This window comes from Lupinus angustifolius, chromosome LG20 (assembly GCF_001865875.1).
Source record: "Lupinus angustifolius cultivar Tanjil chromosome LG20, LupAngTanjil_v1.0, whole genome shotgun sequence".
Taxonomy (NCBI): Eukaryota; Viridiplantae; Streptophyta; class Magnoliopsida; order Fabales; family Fabaceae; genus Lupinus; species Lupinus angustifolius.
In genome coordinates this window covers 10429100-10453132 of record NC_032028.1, presented here as the reverse complement: position 1 = coordinate 10453132, position 24033 = coordinate 10429100, and the positions used below count along the sequence as shown (strand labels likewise).

Here is a 24033-nt window from a genome sequence, read left to right as displayed (position 1 = left end):
CATATGTATTCTATGTAGCAGATTGGCTATGATGTTTTGCTTGCTAGAATGTTTTGCTCTACGTCCAAAATGTTAGAAATCAGATTGAGATGAGAATGAAAAATAGAGGAGGAGAAGATTGTGCAGAGAAGATGAAAGAAGAGTATATGAATGAAGTGTGTATATTCTTATTCAACTTGAAACAAAATACACAGCTTTCTATTTATAGTATGAATCTTCAACTACCAACTAACTACTAATCAACTAACTTCTATTTTTAGTAAGTTCTAACTAACTTGAATTACATTTTTCTGTTTCAACATTCTCCCTTAATTCAAGTATCTAGGAGATTCAACACCTATCCCTCTCCTTAGCTTTGCAAACCTTTCTGGTTTTAATGCCTTAGTGAAACCATCTGCTAGTTGTACCTCGGTTTTGCAGTGAACAATCTCAATCTGTCCTTTATTCACCAAGTTCCTTAAGAAATGGAACCTCACTTCGATATGTTTGCTTCTGCCATGACTTACTGGATTTCTGGACAGATTGATAGTAGAAATGTTGTCTATTAGGAGTTGCAGAGGTGTCTCAACCTTTGTCTTGATCTCCTTAAGCAATTCTTCAAGCCATACGAATTGGTAGGCAACATAACAACCAGAAATATACTCTGCTTCACAACTTGATAGAGCAATTACTTCTTGTTTCTTGGAGCACCATGAGATAGGAGCTTCATTGAGCAAGAAGATGTATCCAGAAGTGCTTTTCCTCTCAACAAGATCACCACCATAATCTGAGTCTGAAAAACCAATCAGTTTGAGTGATAGTTTCTGTTTTCTTGTTGGAAATAGGATCCCATAGTTTGAAGTCCCTTTGATGTATCTCAAGATTCTCTTGGCAGCTAACATATGAGTCTTTTTTGGTTTGCACATGAATCTGCTCACTAAACCCACCCTTTTGTGATGTCAGGCCTGCTATTGCATAGGAACCTTAGAGATCCAACTATTTGTTTGAACATGGTTTCATTTACTGACTCACCATCCTCATCTGTTGTCAACTTCAGATTAGATTCAGTAGGAGTAATTGCAGGATTGCATTTGTCCATGTTGAATTTGATTAGCATTTCATTTGCATATTTCTTTTGGTGCATAAGAATTCCTGAAGTTGTGTATGCAAACTCCATGCCAAGGAAGTAACTTAGCCTCCCTAGATCTATCATGTCGAATTCAGCTTTTATGACACTTTTGAAGTCTTCAATTCCTTCTAGGCTGGATCCTGTTACTAGTAAGTCATCAACATATAGGCAGATAATGAGTAATTCTCCTTGGTTTCCCTCTTTCACATACACTCCATGCTCTACTGAGCATTTATAGAAACTGAGTTTGTCCATGAATGAGTCAATCCTTCTGTTCCAGGCCCTTGGTGCTTGCTTCAGGCCATATAGGGCCTTGTTTAGTTTGTACACCATGTGTTCTTTGCCACTGATTATGAAGCCTGGAGGTTGTTGTACATATACTTCTTCAATCAGAGGCCCATGGAGAAATGCTGACTTTACATCAAGTTGGTACAGTGTCCAGTTTCTTGCACAAGCAATAGCTATCACTAACCTGATTGTTTCAATTCGTGCCATAGGGGAAAAGACCTCAGTATAGTCTAGGCCCTGTTTCTGCAGAAAGCCTTTTGAAACTAATCTGGCCTTGTATTTTGAGATTGATCCATCAGGATTTATCTTCTGTTTGAAGATCTATTTCACCCCTATTTGATGTTTGTCCCTTGGAAGCTCAACTAGGTTCCAAGTTTCATTCTTCTCAATTGATATGATTTCTTCATCCATTGCATCTTTCCGTACTTTCTGTTTTAAGGCTTCTGTTTCATCTATTGGTAAAGCTTCTGCCATTAATGCTAGGTGAATCAGATCTCCTGCTTCATCTATCTGATCATCATTGTGCACTTCATAGTCATTGAATCTGATAGGCCTTATTCTCTGCCTTTGTGATCTTTGAGTTAAGGATGTTTCTTCTGCTGTTTGATCTCCTTCTTCATTTGGTCTTTCAGTTAGATTTTCTGTGTTTGACTCATCTTCATTTAGTCTAGGTAGAATTCTTTTCAGACTTGTATGCATGTTCTTCCAATCCTATTGTTCATTTTCTAAAACCAGGACATCTCTACTGATTTGAATTTTATTTCTGATTGAGTCAAATAATCTGTATGCTCCAGTGGGATGATATCCTACAAACACCATTGCCTCACTTTTGTCTTGAAGCTTGGTTCTCTTTTGATCTGGTGTGTGTTTGAAAGCCAATGAGCCAAAGATTCTGAGGTGGCCAACAGGTGGTTTTCTTCCTGACCATACTTCAAGAGGGACTCTTCCCTCTAGTTTCTTTGTTGGACACCTATTTAGTAGGTAGACTGAAGTTGACACAGCCTCTGCCCATAGCTTTTGTGGGAGTTCCTTCTCCTTGATCAGGCTTCTGGCCATGTTCATTATGGTCCTATTCCTCCTCTCTGCTAGGCCATTGTGTTGAGGGGTGTAAGGTGGGATTACTTCATGCTTGATTCCTTGCTTTATGCAGTAGTTTTCAAGCTCCATAGATGTGAACTCTCCCCCTCCATCTGTTCTCAGCACCTTGAGTTGTTTTCCACTTTCTTTTTCTGCTGATGCTTTGAAGTCTAGAAATGCTTCAAATGCTTCACTCTTGACTTTCAACATTGTTAGCCAAATCATTCTACTAAATTCATCAACAAATATAATGAAATACCTGTTTCCAGCTAGTGAGGGAGTTTCAAATGGACCACAAACATCTGAGTGAACCACTTCTAGGACTGATCTTGATCTCATGTACCCTTCTGACTTGAATGAGTTTCTGGTTTGTTTCCCAATCAAGCAAACCTCACATGCTCTTTCTGGCTGAGAAATTGTAAGAATCCATGTGACCATTTGTTTTGTTCCTAGGTGTTGCATACTTGTGAAGTTCAGGTGCCCAAATCTTGAGTGCCACAACCAACTTACATCTTTGGCTTCAATAGTGGCTAAACATTTTACTTCAGTTGCCTTGATATCAACTTGAAATGTTCTATTCTTTGTCAACTTTCTCCTTATTATTGGTTTCTTGTTTGGATCAAATAGTTCAAGCATACCATTCTTCATCACAACACTGAACCCTTTCTCTACCAGTTGCCCTATGCTGAGTAGATTGCATTTCATCTTGGGAACATATAGCACATTTGATATCAAAGCTTTTGATCCACTCTGCCTCATTATAACTACATTGCATGTTCCTTCTACCTCAAGTGAGCTATCATCAGCAAATTTTACCTTGCTCTTCTTAGAGGAATCAAAATCAGTCAGCCATTCCTTGTGCTTTGTCATGTGGTTTGAGCATCCTGAGTCTAAGTACCATGACTCTGTGTGAGCATCTCCTGCATAAGTTGTCACCATTAAGCTTAGTGGTTCTAAGTCTGATTCTTCTTATGCAGTGTAAGCTTCTTCACTCTTCTTTGATTTTGCTTTGTCTGCATAGCACTCATAAGAGTAATGGCCTTGTTTGTGACAGTTGTAACACTCCACCTTTCTTTTGTCAAACCTCTTTGGATTCTGGTTCATTCTTGACCCTCCTCTTCTATCAGAAGATTCAGGATTCTTGTCTTGTTTCTATCTGAATGCATAGGCCATTTCCTTGGTTGTTTCCCTTTCCATCTTTTGTCTTTTCTCTTCTCTTCTTCTTTATAGTGACTTGCTTTTAAGGCTTGTTCTGCTTTCTTGTTTGGATTCCTTTCAAGTAATCTCATTTCATGTGCCTCTAGGGAGCTTTGAAGTTCCTCAATTTTCATCACATTGATGTCCTTCGATTCTTCTATTGCCACAATGATGAAGTCAAATTTCTGAGGCAAGGACCTCATGATTTTCTCAATTATCATGATGTCTGATATCTGTTCTCCATAGCCTTTCATCTGGTTGGTGATGGCTAGAATCTTGGTGAAATAATCACCAATTCTGTCACTTTCCTCCATGTTTAGCAGTTCATATTGTCTCCTAAGGGTTTGAAGTTTTACCTTCTTTATCTTATCTCCCCCTGCATGGCTTCGAATTAATATGTCCCAGGCTTCCTTTGCATTGTTGGCATTCTGAATCTTCTCAAAGTTCACATCATCTACACAGTGATGAATCAAGAACAGTGCTTTATTGTCCTTCTTCTTGGCATCTTTGAATGTGATTCTCTGTCCTTCATTTGCCTCAGGATTCAATGGAGGTATTCCATCTTCTACTACCTCACTCACTTCTTGGAAATTGAACAATACATTCATTTGTGTTCTCCATCTATCCCAATTCTTGTCTGTTAGAATAGGGAGCCCCATTGATGGGAGATTGCTACCATTGCCAACCATTTTCTTGTTTTGATGAATCTGCCTTTGGTCTCTTCCTCAGATTAAGGCTCCACCAAAAATTGCAGCAATTGATCAACTTTTCTTCTACCCCATATTTGCCTCTTTCTTCTTCCTCCTTGTGACCACAGATCATTTCTTCTTTTCTTGGCTCTAGATACCAGTTTGTTAGAAATCAGATTGAGATGAGAATGAAAAATAGAGGAGGAGAAGATTGTGCAGAGAAGATGAAAGAAGAGTATATGAATGAAGTGTGTATCTTCTTATTCAACTTGAAACAAAATACACTGCTTTCTATTTATAGTATGAATCTTCAACTACCAACTAACTACTAATCAACTAACTTCTATTTTTAGTAAGTTCTAACTAACTTGAATTACATTTTTCTGTTTCAACACAAAAACCATTTATAATTAGCATCTTGTTTAATAGAATCACATAGAAAATGGAAGTACAATTTAATGAGTAAATTATTGAAAGGAAAGACAAGAACTTAATAATTTGAGTAAATTATAACCACCCACTTTTCAATTTATTTTAACTGGAAATAAACTTATTTTGAATAACTTACTATTATACCTTTTTTATATTATATTTTCTACCGACTTCCCTATTATTTTTAAAAAACCTGTAACAAGAAAGTTCACATAGTGTTTTAATGTCAAATTATGTTCCTATTTATTCAACTGTATGTTTATAGAAGAAGAAAAAATTGTACAAAATATACGCTTCAGTGAATTTTGATTTAAGCCGCATCACATGAAAGCAATTTTTAGTTTATATTTATGTTTTTAGTTTATAAATAATGTATAATAAAACAGAAATTCTATTTTATTCAAGGTATTACTTAAACAGATGTGTAAAAAATTATACACAACATCATTCGTTTTTATTGTTTTTATATAAGAGTCAATAATAATTGAAAATATAATGATAATATACAAACTCTTATACTATCAGCGCATACATCATTTTTTCTTTTATTTTATCTAAAGAATAAATTTTGTGTTACATTTTCATTGGACAAATAGAATAAAGAATACAGTATAAAATACAAGAACCTCGACACAATGATTTAGGTAGTTTTCAAGTCACATCACTAAACCAGCCAACAACTATTCTTTATACACATCATTAGGAATGTATATAGGACCATGGTCATACAGAAATGCATTTATACACAGAAATTCCTACGTCATTTAATTTGTATATAGTGATACATTTGGCGTGTAGTGGAACAGAAAATATGAAGTGAGATATTCACTATCAAAAAGAAGAAAAGAGTAACGTTATATGGGCAACTTAGGGGTGACATTGTGGTAGGGACATGATGTTTGAGATTGGAATGAAATGATGTAAGAAAAAATGATAAACAAGTATGTAGGGACACAAAAATAAAGGGTAAGGATCCTCTCCAATATTGAGATGTGAGATGTGAGATAGAAGAAAAAATATATTAAGATATATGTTATTATCTTGATTAAATTGAAAATAAAGGTTGAAATATATTAGTATACATGCCACCATCTTTATTTAATATTGGAGAGTCCAACGTAAATGATGATCTATTTTAAAAAAAAATGATATGAATGTTAGTTTCAAACATATAAATAATGAGCTTTTAAATAATATAGTTGGTTGTCTCTGCTAAAGAGTTTGGTATATGAATTGATTATCTTGCATGAAAAAACCGTTGACCTTAGAACATTGCCAATATGGTTTAATTAGATTATCATATGATAAGGTTTGACAATGAAACCAAACATTACGCCACCTCATGTAAACATACCAATTTCTATATTTGGTTCCACACAAATCAATTAATGGTTGAGAATTGTCATGAATTCAGGGTAGTGATATCCATCATCACTCAACATTATCTTGTAATATTGCCATATTTGAAAATGAAGGAGGTCTTCATGTAAGACCATCTTTCCCCCTTCAATCCTTGAGCTCCTCAAGGTTTAATTTTCCGGTAAGTCCTTGGTGCTGGAAAATCTGATTAAGGAGGAGAAGAAAAAAATGAGACTTTAGTTTTTTCGGCTTTTCGGGCTATCTGTTAAGTAAGAGATTAATCTTTTTTAGATACGGTTAGAACTTTCCTGAAACAAAGTTTTGACCATGACAGCCATGATTGATAGCCATGATGATGAGTGCATTGATGAAAATGGGAGGGATAACAACCTTGTTGGGATGAATATGCATGTAGTTTTCAATGATATTGAGAAGAATGTAAATGATGAAGAAAAGCCTTTTGATGATGAGAGGGAAAAACCCTTTCAAGAAAACAAGGATAGTTGTTATGATCAAGAAGATCTTGATCATTTGGAAACTTATGGAGAAGGGAATAATCCAAATCCTATTGAGAATAAGTTGAAGATAAAGAAGTCGTTATTGGAATTTCGTTGCAAAGTTGAGGATTCGATTCTTGGGAACTATTTATTAGGGGAACGACATGAGAATCTCTCTCAAGGGGAAATAGGACTTGCAAGGGAAAAGCTTAGAGATATTACTCTATGGGGTGTGCCTTTGTTACCAAGCAAGGCTCATGAGGGCACTGATATTATTCTAATGAAATTCTTGAAAACCAAAGATTACAAGGTCAATGACGCCTTCGATATGTTACAAAAAACCATGATATGGAGAATCGAGAACAACATTGATGGGATCATGGATGAAGAATTTGATTTCGAAAATGCCGGTTTCTTAAAGGGTAAGGATAGAGAAGGTCGCCCGGTGTGTTACCATGTTCGTGGTTTTTTTAGAGACAAACTTGTGTATAAGGTTTCCTTTGGAACACAAGAAAAACGTGACATGTTTTTCAGGTGGGGGATTCAATTAATGGAAAAAGCTATTAAGAAGTTAAGCTTTAGAGAAGGAGGGGTTGATTCTATACTTCAGATTTATGATTTAAGGAACACACCAGCACAAGGAATGAAGGAACTTCACTCAATCAGCAAGAAAACTATAATTCTGTTTCAGAACTACTATCCTGAGATAATTCACAAAAGTGTTAGTATATCAATGTTATTGAGTGATCATATTCTCACAAATTTTTTATCCACACCCTTTTTATAATCACTTTTGCTTTCAAAGTCTTTAATAAGTAGTTATAAGGTGAAGTGAGATAATCATTTTCTAAATTAAAATTACAGAAAGGTTGATTGTTTTCTGTTTTCACCTCATTTTATGATTTGCAGATAGTGGTGTATTCTCCATTTTGGTTCTTCACCTCTCAAATTCTATTTTCAAAGCTTATGAGTCAGAGGAATAAAAAGAGGTTCATCTTAGCTAGACCACAAAATACCACAGAGACTCTTCTCAAGTGAGTGTGATTTTAACCTGAACTTCAATGTCTCATTATCTGAATGAACTCTAATGTGATTCAATTCATCTTCTGCTAACATTGTGAGTTGTGAAGGGTTATAGCCCCAGAACATCTTCCAGTTGAATATGGTGGTCTCAGGAGGGAAAACGACCAAGAATTTTCGCCTGATGAGAAGGTTGGAGAACTTAAAATCAAAGCAAATACAGTTTCTAGAGTTGAATTTCCAGTCAAGGAGGTATGTTGTACGAACACATATCTGTTGTGCCAGATCCTGTCCCATATGAATGTTTTGAATTTTCAATCGACATGACATGTTTTCATTGGCTCGGGACAATTGATTATTTGACACATTTTGGACTTTGCTTAGTTCTAATTATATATTGGTATTTGTCTAGCCTGGAGTGACAATAACATGGGATGTAACTGTGGTTGGATGGGAAGTGTCCTACAAGGAAGAGTTTATTCCAGATGATGAAGGCTCATACATTGTATTGCTACAAAACCAAAATAGAGTTGGTGACAGTACTAGAAACTCCTTTTACATCAATGAACCTGGGAAGATAGTGATTACAGTGGCAAATGCTACTTTCAATAAGAAGAAAATGTTCTATAGATTTAAATCCAGAACCACTATTCCTATGTTTCTGTTATTATCCTGACAAATAGCTTCCAAGCTACCACTTAATTTGAAGATATTGTATATTCTTTCACTCCAATTTGTCAGAAGCAAGCATTGATTGTCTATATATGCACATGTTTCTAACAATCACTTGTTAGTTCTTGATTGTTAGAATTGATTGTCTATATATGCACATGTTTCTAATTTTTTATAATCATATGGACTTGAAAGACATGAGTTAATGGAATAGATATTTTTATGTTATAGTTAGTTCAAACATAGTTACTTTGATTTATTATAAGTTCAGCATTGAGAACTGCTGGACCTTTTGCATTATTTTGAGTTAATCATTTGGGGGATAGATTGTTTACCATTAGCATGTGTTTATAAAAAAAATGGTTGCATCACAAAAATGTAAAACTTATCAGGGTTTTAAATCAAGTTGTCTGAATATATAAGTGTTGAATGTAAACTATTTGTTGATTAATATGACTCAAATTGTGCGTTATGTTTCTATTCATTAGGCAATAAAGAGTCAACATGATTGTTAGGAATATTTTCATCTACTATGTTGGATTTAATTTTCTGCATCAGTTTTTTTTTTCATGCTGTATAAATGATGTGACTTGTTGATTAATAATATCAAGCCTTCTACATAACATATTTCTTCTCTACACTTTTGCTCAATACATAACCAACAAATTGGTATATAGAACTATATCTTGAGGGATATGTGAGAACAAACTAAACACAACTAAAACATTTTCTCTATTACTTTCTATTCCCTAAAATTATCAAAATGAATTCAGAAGTAGTTTATGCTGCATTTTCACCTCCAATGTTTAATGGAAAAAAATATCATGTATGTGTTGTTAGAATGAAAGTTTTCTTGGATGTTAATGATCTATGGGATGCCATTGAAGAAGATTATGTCATTCCAACTCTTCCACACAATCCAACTATTGCACAAATTAAAAATGAGAAGGAAATGAAGCAACGAAAGTAATAATGACACTAAAAATTACATGTGAAATCTGAAATTTTTTTAAGGAAGAATGTGAGAGAGATGAAAGGGTCAAAGGGGTGCAAGTAATGAATTTGATCCAAGAATTTGAAATGCAAAGGATGAGAGATTCGAAAATAATTAATGAGTACTCTGATAAACTTCTAGTCGTTGCCAACAATGTAAGACTTCTTGATACTAAATTTTCTGATTCTAGAATAGTTCAAAAGATTTTAGTTACACTTCCTAAAAAATATGAAGCTGCAATTTCATCTCTAGAAATGTCTAAGGATATTTCAAGCATCACCTTGGCAGAAATGTTGAATGCATTACAGGCACAAGAACAAAGAAGACTCATGAGGCAAGAATGATTAGTAGAGAGTGCTTTCCAAACCAAATTACAAAGCAACAATGGTTGGAATCACAATAAAATGAGGCAAAATAACAACTACAAAACAGCAGGTTCTGCAAACAACGAATACAAATAACCAAAGTAGCAACAATGAAGTTTTTCAACCTTGTTTCTACTGCAAACAAACTAATCATCCACAAAACAAATGTTGGTGGAGGCCAGATGCAATATGTTATAAGTGTGGAAAGTTAGGGCACATGGAAAAGATATGCATGTCTTAGCAACAACAACAACAAGGAGAAGCTAAGGTTGTTGTTGATGAACCAGAAGAAGAACAATTGTTCGTAGTATTATGCTTTGACGCCAACAATTCTACAGAAAGTTGGCTCATTGATAGTGGTTGTACAAACCATTTGACTTATGATCGAGAGCTCTTCAGAGAATTTGATAAAACTGCTATTTCCAAAGTCAGAATTGGAAATGTGGCATATATTACAACAAAAGGCAAAGGAAAAGTTGCAATTAAAAGTTACACAGGTTTGAAATTAATTCATGATATCTTATATGTTCTTGAAATTAATCAAAATTTGTTAAGTGTTCCTCAGTTGATGGAGAAAGACTATAAGAAGGGTATAAAAGTCAAATGGACTTACATAACCAAGTTCAATCTTGACGGTTCTAAGAATAAGTATATGACAAAAGTTTGAACTTTGCAGCTTCAAAGTCAATGAGGAGTGTTGATTAATATGACTCAGAATCTGTAATGCTTCTATTCATTAGACAATAAAGAGCCAATATGATTGTTAGTAATATTTTCATCTACTATGTTGGAGCACTTATGTGACTCATTCATGTTCTATAAATTATGTGTCTTGTTGATGAATAATATCAAACCTTCTATGTAACACATTTGTTTTCTGCATTTTTGCTCAACACATAACCAACACTGTTACAATGTGGCTTATGAAACTTTAGTCAGTAAATGTGTAATATGAATATGTATAGTAAAAAATACAGTTAAATTTTTTTTTTTTAAATTGTTGAATAGAAGGGATAGCTTGTGTTAGGCAGTCGACAACTGTTATATAACTTTGTCAAATATCTATTATATGAATGGTAATATCAATGATAGGTTGTTGCCCAAAAGCAACACACACTTTATCAGTTGGTTTGTAGCGTCAAAAGATTAAGGGCAGATGCATTGTCACTGAGATGTAGTGAGAGTTCCATACTTATGTGAATAGGTGCATGTAAAGAAGTCATTTCACGAGTCTAGGATATAAATTAGAACATGAAATAGACATTTTTTAGGTAAATCAATGGAATTAGTAGACACAATGATTATTATGAGGAGGATCAATTTTATGTGTCTATAAAAAACTAAGAGAAAAGTCAAGGGAATTAGAAGTTTGTGATTTTAAACTATGATACATGAGTAAGACAAGGTCGAGAAATGAGGTAATATAATTATATATAAAGAATGAAAGAAAGGTGAGGTGGATATAAAAAGAACAATAGATAGGATCATAACCCTAGAGTTTGTAACAAGAAAGATCTTTTTTATGTGATTAATGCTTAAGAATCTTAGGTAGGGCTAGAGGAATACTACAAGATAAAATTTTGGGAGGATTTAGAAGGCGTAGTCTAGGGAATACCTTTAGGAGAAATAATTTTCCTAGAAGGAGATCTTAGTGGGCATGTGGGGAGGGACACTAATGATTTGAAGGTCTTCATGAAGGATTATACGTCATAGTGGAAGTAAATATGGAATGTAAGACTATTCTAAACTTCTCTCCAACTTTTGCTTTTACAATAATCAACACTTATTTTAGGAAGTGAGATGAGAATCTTATCATATATAAGAGTGAGATTACATGTTCTCATACATGGAGAGAGCTTGACTATCTAATATAGAGTTTTGGTTACAGACGTAAAAGTTAATAGCAGAGTGAATAGAAAAGACCAAGATAGAGTCCCAAGAATTAAATGATGTAATTTGAAGGAAGAGGAAAGTAAGAGCTTCAATCAAAGAGTTTTGAGAGACACAAGGAAGTACTAACAATATGTGAGAGGAGATGCACAAAAAATCATGTGGTGAGACAAAAGCATTTAGAACAAAATTAAGGTGAAAATGGAATGTCATAAAGTATGGTCACTGTGTAAAAATACTAAAAATTGAAAGAAGAAAACTACAAGGTAGCTAAAAAAGAGACCAGTAAGGCACTAGGTGAATCAAAAGATAAAACATATGATAAGTTATATAAATCTCAAGGTATTAAGGGTGAGAAAGAACCGTATACATGCTTGGAAATGGTTGGGAAAGAAAGACGAGAGACTTGGACCAAGTAAAATAAATTTAAAATGACAATGGTAAAGTCTTTTAGGATAAAAAGATATTAAGGAAAGATGAAAAAATTACTTTCACAAGTTTTTCAATGATCGATTTAAATCCATGTTTTCTAATAGACTAAACCCATAGTAGGAGGATCAAATTTAAACATTTTATCGTAGATTTTATATTGGAGCATAAGCTTTGAAAACGATGGAGAATGACAAAGTGGTTGGACAAGATAATATACCTATTGAATTCTCGAAGGTTATGAGAACAGAGCATCATACAAAATTGTATAAACTATAGGGGGTTAAGCTTATGAGACATACTATGGAGTCGACATAAATAGTAATTAAGCGGAGGTTGAGACAATTTGGTTTTATGCTATAAACTCTATCACTGAAAATTATTTGGTTTTATGTTAGGGAGGTCAACCGTGAATGTTATATATTTGCTATGATTATTGATGGAGATATCGAAGGAATCAAGGAACTTGCACATTATTTTCATTAATTTAGAGAAGGCATGTGATAATGTGTCTAGAGAGGTATTGTAGAAAGTTCTAGCAAAGAAATGTGTTCAAATTGTCTACCTTAGAGCAACAAAAAATATGTATAATTGGGTCAAGAAGCATGTGAGAATGTTCATAAGATATTTACAAGACTACACCAACGGTCAATATTGAGCCCTCACTTGTTAACATTGTTTTTACATGCGCTTACTAAGCATATATAAGAGCTGGTGCCACACTGGATGATTTTTATGTATTATATTGTCCTAGTTAGAGAATTGAGAGAGAAATTAAATGGGAAACTAGAAATGTGGAATCAAATCTTAGAAGCACAAGACTTTATTATAAGTCGAAGTAAGACAAAATATATGGAGTATAAGTTTAGAAAGAGACAGACAAACCCTATTGTAGAAGTACAGCTTGATGATCATAACATACCAAAATTCACGATATTTAGGTCAACTATATAACACAATAGTGAAATTGGTGGAGATGTAAACCATAAAATTCAACTGTAGTAGATGAAAGGATGAAATGCTAGAGTCTTTTAGGTGTCATATTAAATAATTCAATTAGAAATGAATACATTGAAGAGAATATTAGAGGAGCTTATATTGTAGAAAAGATTGTAAAATTACAACTCAAGTACAGTTTAAACATGTGAACAATGTTTTCTCAAGGAAAATAATTTATCAAATGTATTATAATATATTTGGAACCATGTGCTCATTCCTAATTAGTGAAATAAAGGCTGATTGTTTTAGAGATGCTACCCTTTCAATGTATAATTAGATACTATGCAAGATTCCTCTCAATAATCTGCTTTTTACTATTGTCTCAATTTAGTGCTCTAATCTAACACCTACTAAAATAAATTAGTTAAGTATGTAACAAATTATATATCGCAATATTAAAGGAAAATTAGAAAAACAATGAATGTTTAATTTTTGTAATTGACAAAACATAATTTTATTGGTGAGGGACATGATAGACATTATTTAGGGAAAGGAGATCTTATGTCCCTTACAATATCATATTTCATGTCTCGAACCAATCAATATTTGTCAACAAATAAAAAATAACATTTTATTTTATACAAATATACATAATTACACGTGTCTAGATCTAATTAGAATGAGACATGAATGTGAAAACCAAGTTAAGATATGTGATCTTCATCCTAATTTAGGATAACTAATCTTTGTTCTATTAAAATGACTCAATTTTTCTACAAGAATTACATGACCCAAAAAATTTATATCTTTATATCTGAAACTAATCACATTTCATCAAATAATATAAAATTTTTTATATATTTTTATGATTTTTCTTTTTAATTATTTTGAGATAGAAATAAACCAAAAGTGAGAGATTTCATGCCAACACACAACAGTTCGGTTATGGAATTCATATTGACCGTGATGTGTATTATCTATTATGCATTTCAGAATATAATTAATCCCTTCACATATATTGTGATAACTTCTGATATATAATGGTTATTTGTGGAGCCACAATTATTATCTACGTAATAAAGGTGCAGATCCAATTAGTTTTCTTCTTCTGTATTCCGGACTTTGGCCTTTCCCGTCCTTTGAAGTTTAAAGAAAGAATACATGAAAAACTATTTCCCTCAATATTTTTACACCATTCAATAACTATATTAAGATGGCACATTTAAATGTGAATTGTTCTCTCAAATGTTTTTTCCCCTTGGGCTACAACTTTTTTCTCTCAAATGACATTAAATTCAAGATTGTTCAATACATTATTGTGGAATAATGTAGGATGTCTAAAAAACATTGAGTTATTATTTGGATTATTTGTATTTAAGAGTTAATTCAACATGAATATTAAATGATACAATAATAGTGTAAAAAACATGCATGACATTTATATCAGTGGATACATCTTTTCTGATAATATAGGATGTTACTTTCAACTTTGATATGTTTTTTTAATGCATATATACAACAAAGATAAAGGGCAAGTAAGATATTAAAATAAATGTACACAATATTCAAAACTTAGTTTCCAAAATAACTTTTGAAATGTTATTAAGTCTATTATACAAATTTATTTGTTTCAAGGGGTTTTTTTTTCTTTATGTCCCTAGCCAACCAGATATTACACAATAATATAAAAATATTAATTTTTATTATCATGATTTTTCTTTTTTAGGAGGATTCACTCACTCCAGGTGTAAATTTACTCCTTATCTTAACCATCAATTATAGAAAAATCCAATAGTTTGAATTAGTGAATAGATCTAAATCATTAGATGTTCGTAGAATTGATGGCTACGATGAAATAAGTGAATCTCCCTCTTTCTTTTTAATGAAATGATATTTTCTAAAGATTTAATATGTATGCACTGACAGTGTAAGTGTTTTTTACACTGTCAATAAATCATTTGTTAACTAGCATTGACTCTCAAACAAAAGTAATATAAATCGATGTAGATTATAAAAAACTTTATACTATTATTGCAAATTTTAAACTCATTTTCTAATTAGATATGAGACATGAATGAAAAAGTCCATCATGAAATAATATGCAAGGCAAAGAATCCATAATGAGTTATAACTCAAATCCATGCACTACAAATTAAAAGGTAAATTAAGAACATAGGACAATAATAGACGCGGAGGATCTACAAGGGGACCATCTAGGGTCCCTCCAATTTTGGCCAGATTCATTTAACATCAGAATCAAGATATGAATGAAACATACAAACAATTCCATTCTTTGGATTATTATGTGAATCATGAAGAACTAAAGTTATGAGGTGTAACAACTCTATGTTTCAATAGCCATGCATAATGAAGAATGTCACTAGCTCGGAAACACACCTTCACTACGTGTCCCTCATTTACCCTCATATCTTCACTATAAATAATCATGGCTCAGGTTCTCCTCTTCACCAAGTTCAGTCTGCTACTGTTTGTTCCATCACAATGGCAAAGCCTTGTCTATTCTCTTTTTCCCTTTGCTTACTGTTACTCTCTAGTCTCTGCTTAGCAGAAAGGCCTGAAAGGTACAAGGAGTGCCAACTCGATAGACTCAACGCGTTAGAACCCGATAACCGCGTTGAGTCTGAGGGTGGTGTCACTGAGACATGGAACTCCAACCGACCTGAGCTACGCTGTGCTGGTGTTGCCTTTGAAAAGCACACCATTCAGCCCCAAGGACTGCACTTGCCATCCTACACTAATTATCCTCAGCTCATTTTCATCGTTGAAGGTCACACCTATTAATTTCCTAATGCTACAAATTACAAGTCTTACAACAATATGTGTAGTTGTTGTTGCCACTATCTTAAGTGTTATTAATTGGTCAAGTTATTTAAATTGTGGACCGCATTATGTGATCCAGCCACAATATTGTGGTTGTGGTGACCGTTGCAATCGCATTATATCGTAACAATTGTGATGTGATGCTGAATCACAATGATGAGGTCACATTGGGTTGCAACGCAACTGCATCTAACCATATTTGGGCCGTAACACAACTGCATCAGGCTGCAATTTAAAAAAAAGTACTCACAAAATAATTGACAGTACAATCTGCATCATAATGATTACAATCGTAACCACAATTTAAAATACTAGTGAATATTAATATTGGGTATTAAAAATAACTACAATGAAGGACAATAGGCCACTAATGTGATTGTGTTATTTTATTTGCTTATTTGTGAGTACTTACGTGCATGTTCACATACTACAGGTGAGGGAGCCCTAGGAATTTCAGTTCCTGGATGTACTGAAACATATGAAGAGGCACAACAATCACAATCCAGCCAAGATCCTAGGAGAAGAAGCTCACGATCACAATCCCAGGAACAGGAACAACAGGATAGCCACCAGAAGATTCAGTACTTCAGGGAAGGTGACATCATTGCTATTCCACCTGGAATCCCTTACTGGACCTATAACTATGGTGAACAACGGTTGGTTGCCATCAACCTTCTTGACACCACCAGCTTGTTAAACCAGCTTGATCCAAGCCCAAGAGTAAGTATACTTTACTACCTTGATATCAGGAGATGCAACCGCAATATTATAGTTGTTGTGATCGCGGCAATTGTGTCACATCATAATAATTCACAATGATGTAGTTGCATCATCAGACTATATGGTAATCGGATCGCATTTGGGCTGTATCATGATGTATCGAATTAAATAATACTTATTTAATCATAAAATAGTTTACATTATAACTAACGTAATGAGAATAATCACAATTGTGACTACAATCACGATCACAAACTAAAATGCACTAAGTAAGAGTCTCTTTGATTGGGTGGCAGTTTATATATATCTTTATTTGTTACTTAATATTTTTATTTACTTGACTTTGCAGAGATTCTATATTGCTGGGAACCCAGAAGAAGAGCATCCAGAAACTCAGGAACAACAAGGGCAGCAGCGCGAGCAGCAACAGGGTGCTGGTGGACGCAGGCGTGGGAAACACCAGCAGGAGCAGGAAGAAGAAGGAAAAAACAACGTGTTGAGTGGATTCGACCCACAATTTTTGACTCAAGCGTTCAACGTTGATGAGGAGATTATAAACAGACTACAAAACCCAGATGAACGTTTGAAGCAAATTGTGAGAGTGAAGAGAGGTCTCAGCATTATCAGCCCCAAGTCGCAAGAAGAAGAGGAAGAAGAAGAAGAAGAACCGCGCCAGAGAGGACAGCCTGAACGAAGAGAGGAAAGAAGAGAAGAGGAGAAAGAGGAAGAAGAAGAAGAGGATGAACCTCGCTCTCGAGAACGCTATGAGCGTCAATCTAGAAGGCGTCCGGGAAGACAACAAGGACGCCAAGGAGAAGAGCAGGAAGAAGAGTCAGAGTCAGAGCAGGAAGGAAGAGGACAGCAGCGTGAATGGGAGAGAACAACCCGACACAGACGTGCACAAGGAGAAGAAGGAGAGGAGGAGGAAGAAGAAACAAGTACTCGAGTGCGTCGCCAGCAAGGAAGAGGGCGTGGACAAGAACAAGGACAAGAACAAGGACAAGAACAAGAACAAGAAGAGGAACAACAAGAAGGAAGGCGAGGACGCCACGGAGGTAGAGGACGCAGATCAGGACAACAAAGAGAGGAAGAAGAAGAAGAGCAGCAGCAACAACAAGGAAGGAGAAAGAGACAAGAAAGTAGAAATGGACTTGAGGAAACTATCTGCACTGCTAGGCTTCTAGAGAACATTGCTAAACCTTCGCGTGCTGATCTCTACAACCCAAATGCTGGCCGCATCAGCAGTGTCAATAGCTTGACCCTCCCAATTCTCAGATGGTTCCAACTTAGTGCTGACTATGTTAACCTCTACAGGGTAATTAATCACCTTAACTTTAGCCACTATTATTTCAACAACTTCTCATGAGGGTTCTTATGTGAGTTAAGTTTTGGAAGGGAAATAATGAAAAGTGTATTTCATGGCTCTCGAGCCTTCTTTTCTTTTCATTCCCCTCCATAATCCAACTCGAAAATAGACACTAATAGTTTTAATATGAAATACACATCAATTGTTATTATTCTGTCTTATCATAATATGGTATATATATGAACATGATTTTATATTAACATGAAATTAGTGTATGCATGCAGAATGGTATATATGCTCCACACTGGAACATCAATGCAAACAGTGTGATCTTTGTGACTAGAGGAAGAGGAAGGGTTCAAGTGGTGAATTGCCAAGGCAACTCAGTTTTCAATGATGACCTTAGAAGGGGACAACTTCTAGTGGTGCCACAGAACTTTGTTGTGGCACACCAAGCAGGGGATGAAGGATTTGAGTTCATAGCATTCAAAACAAATGACTTAGCTGCAACTAGCCCAGTTAAGCAAGTGTTTAGGGGCATCCCTGCAGAGGTTCTTGCCAATGCTTTCGGTCTTCGCCTGAATCAGGTGAGCCAGCTCAAGTACAGTGGAAACCAGGGTCCTTTGGTTAGTCCTCAGTCTGAGTCTGAGGATCACACCCTTCCTAAGGTTGCATAAGAAAATAACAATGGTGTTGAAATAAGGTGGCCATCTTAAAATAAAATAAGTTTTGGATGTTGAGAACTTGTAGTAACGTTTAGTAATAAAATATGGCCTTGTGTACTTCCAAGCCTCCTTATCTATGTAAATTGCAGAGTTTGCATATAATATAATAGTACTTTTGCGCCATGATAAAATGTTACTTTTGAAGTTTTGTTATTATCTTTTCATCTTTTGTTTTATTTTTTTTATGTGAGATAAAATTTATGTAGAACTAACTATGCTTTTTAATTTTCAAACAGCTCCACTTAGGGGGTGAAAGATTAATTTTCTTAGAGTATTATCATGTGCTAAGTGACAACATCTTTTAATAGTATACTGGATTTGCAACTTAAGAGGAAAAAGAAAAACAAAATAAGGATTTGTCTGTTTTGATGGAGAATGATTTTTTTGTTCAAAAATTCCATCTTTAATAAGTTGTGAGATGACCTATATGACTATTATTCTATAAACAACTCTCCTAATAGGTAGGAGATGTGTTCAGGAAGAAGTAAAACATTGAGAAAGCTAGAACGAAGAAATATATTATAATCCGATACCTTAAGTATCAAATGACAAGACTGTGGAAGAGCAGTCTTATAAACTCCATAAAATTGCTCATCAGAATACACAAGCTTGAAGGAATTTTCTTGGAACAATTTTCTTGTTTTAGCTATTCCTGAAGAGTATTTTGAGAAATATAAAAGATAGATTACTTAACATTGTTTCAAGATCTACTATAAACAAATGAATTTCCGGTATGTCTTAATGTTTGTACCATATCTTCAAATTCTGTCAGTGATCAAAACTTGCCTTCTGAGTTCTGATGTTTATTAATTATGCAAATAACACTTTTCACTATTCCAGAGTCATACATTCTTTATTGCAAATTAATAATAGTAAAAGGACAACACCAAGAGAAGAAAACAAGGTCAAACACAAGTCCTGAGAATACCATGAATATATTCTACATTGTTGCAACTTGCAAGAGAAAGAAGAACAATAAAACCAAAGCTATAACATTCCATCCAGCAATGCAGAAAAAGAGTGAGATCAAGTTCAACTTATCTGAACCATTAACTGCAATGCATCCTATATCACAAAAAGGGTTACAAAACCTACTCAGGTCAATATAGGATCTATTTGAACACTATAAGGAAAAGCGGCTCCCGGTTCCATCCAGAAAACGATCAGTATGCCACCCTTTGTTCTGTAATTCATTTAAAAACACAGGGAAGACATCACTCATTCTCTCATAGGCCTCTTGCAGGGTACTGGCACTGAGCTCATGAGAGGACTTGTCGATTTGTGCAGCGTATGCAGCAACTAGCCACCCTCTCAATGCATCTTCGCCGACCGCGTCTTTTGCCAGTACCATATCAATGCATTTATCGCCTCGATTTAAAAGAAACTTTTCCTCGGGGAACATTTGTTTTAATTCAACAAACCTTGAAGGCTTAATAACCTTGTGCACAGCCCTACCCACTCTCACATTTCCGGCATCTTCTATGAGACGCCCCGGAAATAGCAAATCTTCTCCATATCTGAGATCAGCAGGGCTTGATACATTTCCTGCCTGGTTTGGAATTCAAATATCAGTCAAACAGCATTTCAATTTCTTTTTAATTAAAGGGAAACAAGAGAACATTCATTTATGATAATATTGTAAAGCAGACCTTGAGAAAATCAGCCACAATCATTGCAGTTCTTTGTGGATTTAAGGTATTGATAGGAGTAGCTTTCATTTCTTCGATGACGCTGTATACATGTAGAACTGAAAGTATAGGCCCCGCAACCAACTAACAAGAAACATTTCATAATCCATCAGTTTGGAATCATAAATAAAATGTATATTTATCATTAAAATATGACAAAGCATATTTATATCTCTATAAGAAAACTAGAAAAAAAATCACTTGCTTTCATATTTTTTTAGTAATTGTTCTAATTTCCAATAAACAATATCTATGATCCATACCCTTGGGGATGACTTCATAAGCTACATTTAATCTACAACTTTGCCACCACATTCAATAGAAAACATCAAATTTCTGATCTCAACCTGCGCAACAATCTTCACCCATTCCAGTAACAAACAATGGCGACAATCATGGGTGGTTTGCGCAAATTCTTATGTGAGTCAAAAACTGAAGAAAATATTGAACACTAAACTCCCAAGAACAAGCAAAGATAATCTATATAGACATTTTACCTTTCCCTGCATTGACGAACATACAGTAGATGCTAATTGAATTCCAACTCCAATTCCAATAACATTGAAGAGAGTCGAAATAGCCTCCCCTTTAGCAAATAGGTCACTGAGATTTCCTTCTTTGGCAAACGCAGAATATATAGGTAACCTTGTAGCTCTTGCTGCAACAACTGCCATCCCCTGTTGATTACAGAATAATATAAAGATAAAGGGATGTCTGGAATTCTAAAAACTAGATATGTAAGAGCACAAGAGCTACCTTTCAAATGAACAGTGTTTCGTAACTACCTAACTTTTTATTTATTTTTTTGGTTTTCCAAAGTATCCTCCCACCCGATATGTGAAAGACCAATCTCCCAGGGCAGGCGCCTAAGCGGGGGAAACTGGTTCTTTACGAACTCTATTTCATAGAATTTTTTCTAATCCAACTATTATAGCCTCTCTCATCCGTTTATAGCATAACATCTCTCTGAGCCTTTCATTCTCTCTCTCTTTCATATTTTGTTTCAATATTTAAAATTTAAATTTTGTAAATGGCTTTACACCAATTTTAAGCAGACTAAGAGTAAACATGAACTGATTAAAACAATAACAATAGGTTAATGAGCAGTCACTTTCACTATGACATTAAAGTTCTTTATCATGACATACAGATGCATGAATCAACAATTAGCATCATATCAACTTTACATAGCATGTTAGCAACAAATACCAACATGTAAAATTAATTTAAGAAATTCAATAAAAATTATACCTTAGCAAAATTGCCTAGGCCTGCCATTTCAAGAAAGAGATGTGGGCATAAGGGAGAAAGCACTTCCAATCCAGAGCCAACGTCATAGAGCACATCGGCTGCGCGATGCAATGATTATTGCAGTCAAAAACCTTGATAGTGTCATAAGAGCTAATACAAGAAAAAATGAAAAGCAACAGCTCAATTGCAAACCTAGAATTCTCCAACGTTTAGGCTCTGAATCCATTCTTGCACCCAAATTACTACATATCAGATTCCCTAAATGTTGCATGCCATCCTTTAAAATCTGGACGCCAACAAGAGAAAAAAAATGTTATATCGTAAATGGATGCCACCACGACTGGTCCGAGAAATAGTCAATTGGAATGTAGTATCAATTTACCCAGCTAACAGCAGTTGCTTGTGCAGGAGTGGGACGCAAGCCTGCAGCAAATAACAGTGACTGCAGAAGAATAAGCATACAGACCAAAGACATAGACTTCACACACAATTGTTTCATATAGATTCTTTTTGTAAAAATTACAACCACTAAATGAATTGTACCAGCCAAAGAGGCATTGAAATATTTTCTATACTATATAAGGAATAAATCAAATATGAAATGGAAAACATCATACATTCAGTAACACTAGGCTTCCTTTTTAGAGGGTGAGCCTCGGCGCAACAGTAAGGTTGCTTGCCTTATGACCTAGAGGTTATGTGTTCAAATCCTGGAAACAACGTCTTTGCTTGCAAGGGTAAGATTGTACACATCTACCCTCTCCAGACCCAACTAGGTGGGAGCCTCGTGCACTGGACCACCCTTTTCTTTCAGTGGCTAGGTAAATGGATTTTATTTTAGAACATCAAAGACGTGAACTTTTTTATGGTTACATGCTTTGCTGAGGTTTTCAAGTTATCAGAAGAAGACCTGAGTTGATAACACTGATAGTGCTGCACTGGTAATGTGTTGCATTGCTCGAAACTTAGTGTAGGTAAGGTAGCCTTCATTCACACTGCAAATTGAACACTAAAAATCTAAACTAGCTTGTCTAAGATATAATAACTATGCCTTGCAACATATTCAATAAAAAATCAAACTACCTGTATGGATATCCAGAAGGGAAAAATTTATGCAGGAAAGACTCAACAACCCTGCTGTGCAATGGTCTGGAATCATCAACAATCTTTACCTGCATAGAAAACGAAAAATAAAATATACATTTTTTCCGGGTAATGAAAGGAAAGGATTGGCCAAACCTAGACTTCAAAGAAACTCATCTAGGAAGCACACATATGAGTAGATGACATAGGAATATAGGATACAAATTCATAAAGCAAGGATATCATGACACAGCAGTTATATAAATTATATTACAAAACGGCTATGCTTCAACATATAAAATTAGTATAAAATAAACATAAAATCACATTAAGTGAAAATACAGAATCAATGTTTTAATGGTTAGCATTAGTCATTGGCTCATTACAAACATATTAAGTACTATCATTTACCTAATAATATGATACTAACAATGAACAAAGGTACAAAACATAAAATGTTAATCCCTAGCTTGAGAAACTAGACTTTTCCCCTCAAAGAAAGTGTACAAAAGTGGTACCTTGCAAATATTCTTCTCAAATCAAAAGTGCCCATCACTTATTACTCTTACACATCATTTTCTATCTGCTACCTACTCTTTTTCTTTCTTTTGCTTATCACAAACACAATTAACCCTAAACCTATTTATACTACTACATTATACATCCACAATTCAATCACACATAGACCCAATACCCATTTATCATTATAATTTACACATCAATACAGAGAGAGAGAGAGGAACATACAGAAAGTTGGCCCTGTGGTTCAAACTGAAAGCGGCGAGAAACAGAAACAGAGGTTTCAAACCAAAACACAGGACCACCTTCGACTTCGTTATTGTCTGGTTGTTTTTTCTTCTGCATCTTCAGCTTCTCCTGAAGTTTTTTCAATGCAAAAAATTAGAAATTGCAATACACAGACAGAAGAAAAGAGAGAGAGGCTTGTTGTTAGAGTAGTTACCAGCAATTCCATTGAAAGAATTCAAATTTGATGAAAAGGTAAAGGATTTCGAGGCTCTCAAAGGAACTAGAACAGTCTTCACCTAACACACGCTATAAAACGAACGTGTAGAAACGGAGTTATTTTCCTTTGAAGTGAACATATCCATTTCAACCAAAGTTTTGGTTTTTCGAGGATCCATATGGTTAATTTCGCATGTAAAGATGAATCATCAACTTGGTTCTCAAATAAATTTGTAATTAGATTAATCTCATTACATCTTTTTTTACCCTCCAGGAAATTTAAAAGAAAAGATTATGATATGTGTTTTGAAAAAACAAAGGAAATGGACGGTGCAAATTTGAAATATAATATATATATATAAAGCCAAAACTTGAAATAACTTCCCTCATGGTGTAATATTTTTTGTATTCCTCTTAACATTATTTAATTTTTACAAAAAAAACTATATAATCCTAAGCAACTACCACCAATGCATTAATTAATCACATATCTCACATTA

The 24033-nt window shown here is 34.5% G+C and overlaps 4 protein-coding genes across 4 annotated transcripts; 2 read left to right on the top strand and 2 right to left on the bottom strand.

The window, feature by feature from the left end:
* LOC109335480 lies at nucleotides 3574-4359 on the bottom strand. Its single transcript, XM_019571615.1, has one exon. The coding sequence runs from the start codon at nucleotides 4357-4359 to the stop codon at nucleotides 3574-3576; it is 786 nt and encodes a 261-aa protein (XP_019427160.1).
* On the top strand, nucleotides 6003-8472 carry LOC109335263 (patellin-4-like). The gene is made up of 4 exons (XM_019571393.1): nucleotides 6003-7368; nucleotides 7557-7681; nucleotides 7778-7919; nucleotides 8080-8472. Exons 1-4 carry the CDS (start codon nucleotides 6478-6480, stop codon nucleotides 8341-8343), a joined length of 1422 nt encoding a protein of 473 aa, XP_019426938.1. The 5' UTR covers nucleotides 6003-6477; the 3' UTR covers nucleotides 8344-8472.
* On the top strand, nucleotides 15406-18671 carry LOC109336727 (legumin J-like). Its single transcript, XM_019573506.1, has 4 exons — nucleotides 15406-15744; nucleotides 16231-16517; nucleotides 16867-17832; nucleotides 18108-18671. Exons 1-4 carry the CDS (start codon nucleotides 15459-15461, stop codon nucleotides 18498-18500), a joined length of 1932 nt encoding a protein of 643 aa, XP_019429051.1. The 5' UTR covers nucleotides 15406-15458; the 3' UTR covers nucleotides 18501-18671.
* Nucleotides 19321-23732, bottom strand: LOC109336813 (protein root UVB sensitive 2, chloroplastic). The gene is made up of 10 exons (XM_019573650.1): nucleotides 23532-23732; nucleotides 23318-23446; nucleotides 22571-22659; nucleotides 22398-22482; nucleotides 21870-21929; nucleotides 21680-21773; nucleotides 21488-21585; nucleotides 20734-20913; nucleotides 20198-20320; nucleotides 19321-20097 (listed from the first exon to the last, which is right to left on the bottom strand). The coding sequence occupies exons 1-10, from the start codon at nucleotides 23541-23543 to the stop codon at nucleotides 19672-19674; spliced, it is 1296 nt and encodes a 431-aa protein (XP_019429195.1). The 5' UTR covers nucleotides 23544-23732; the 3' UTR covers nucleotides 19321-19671.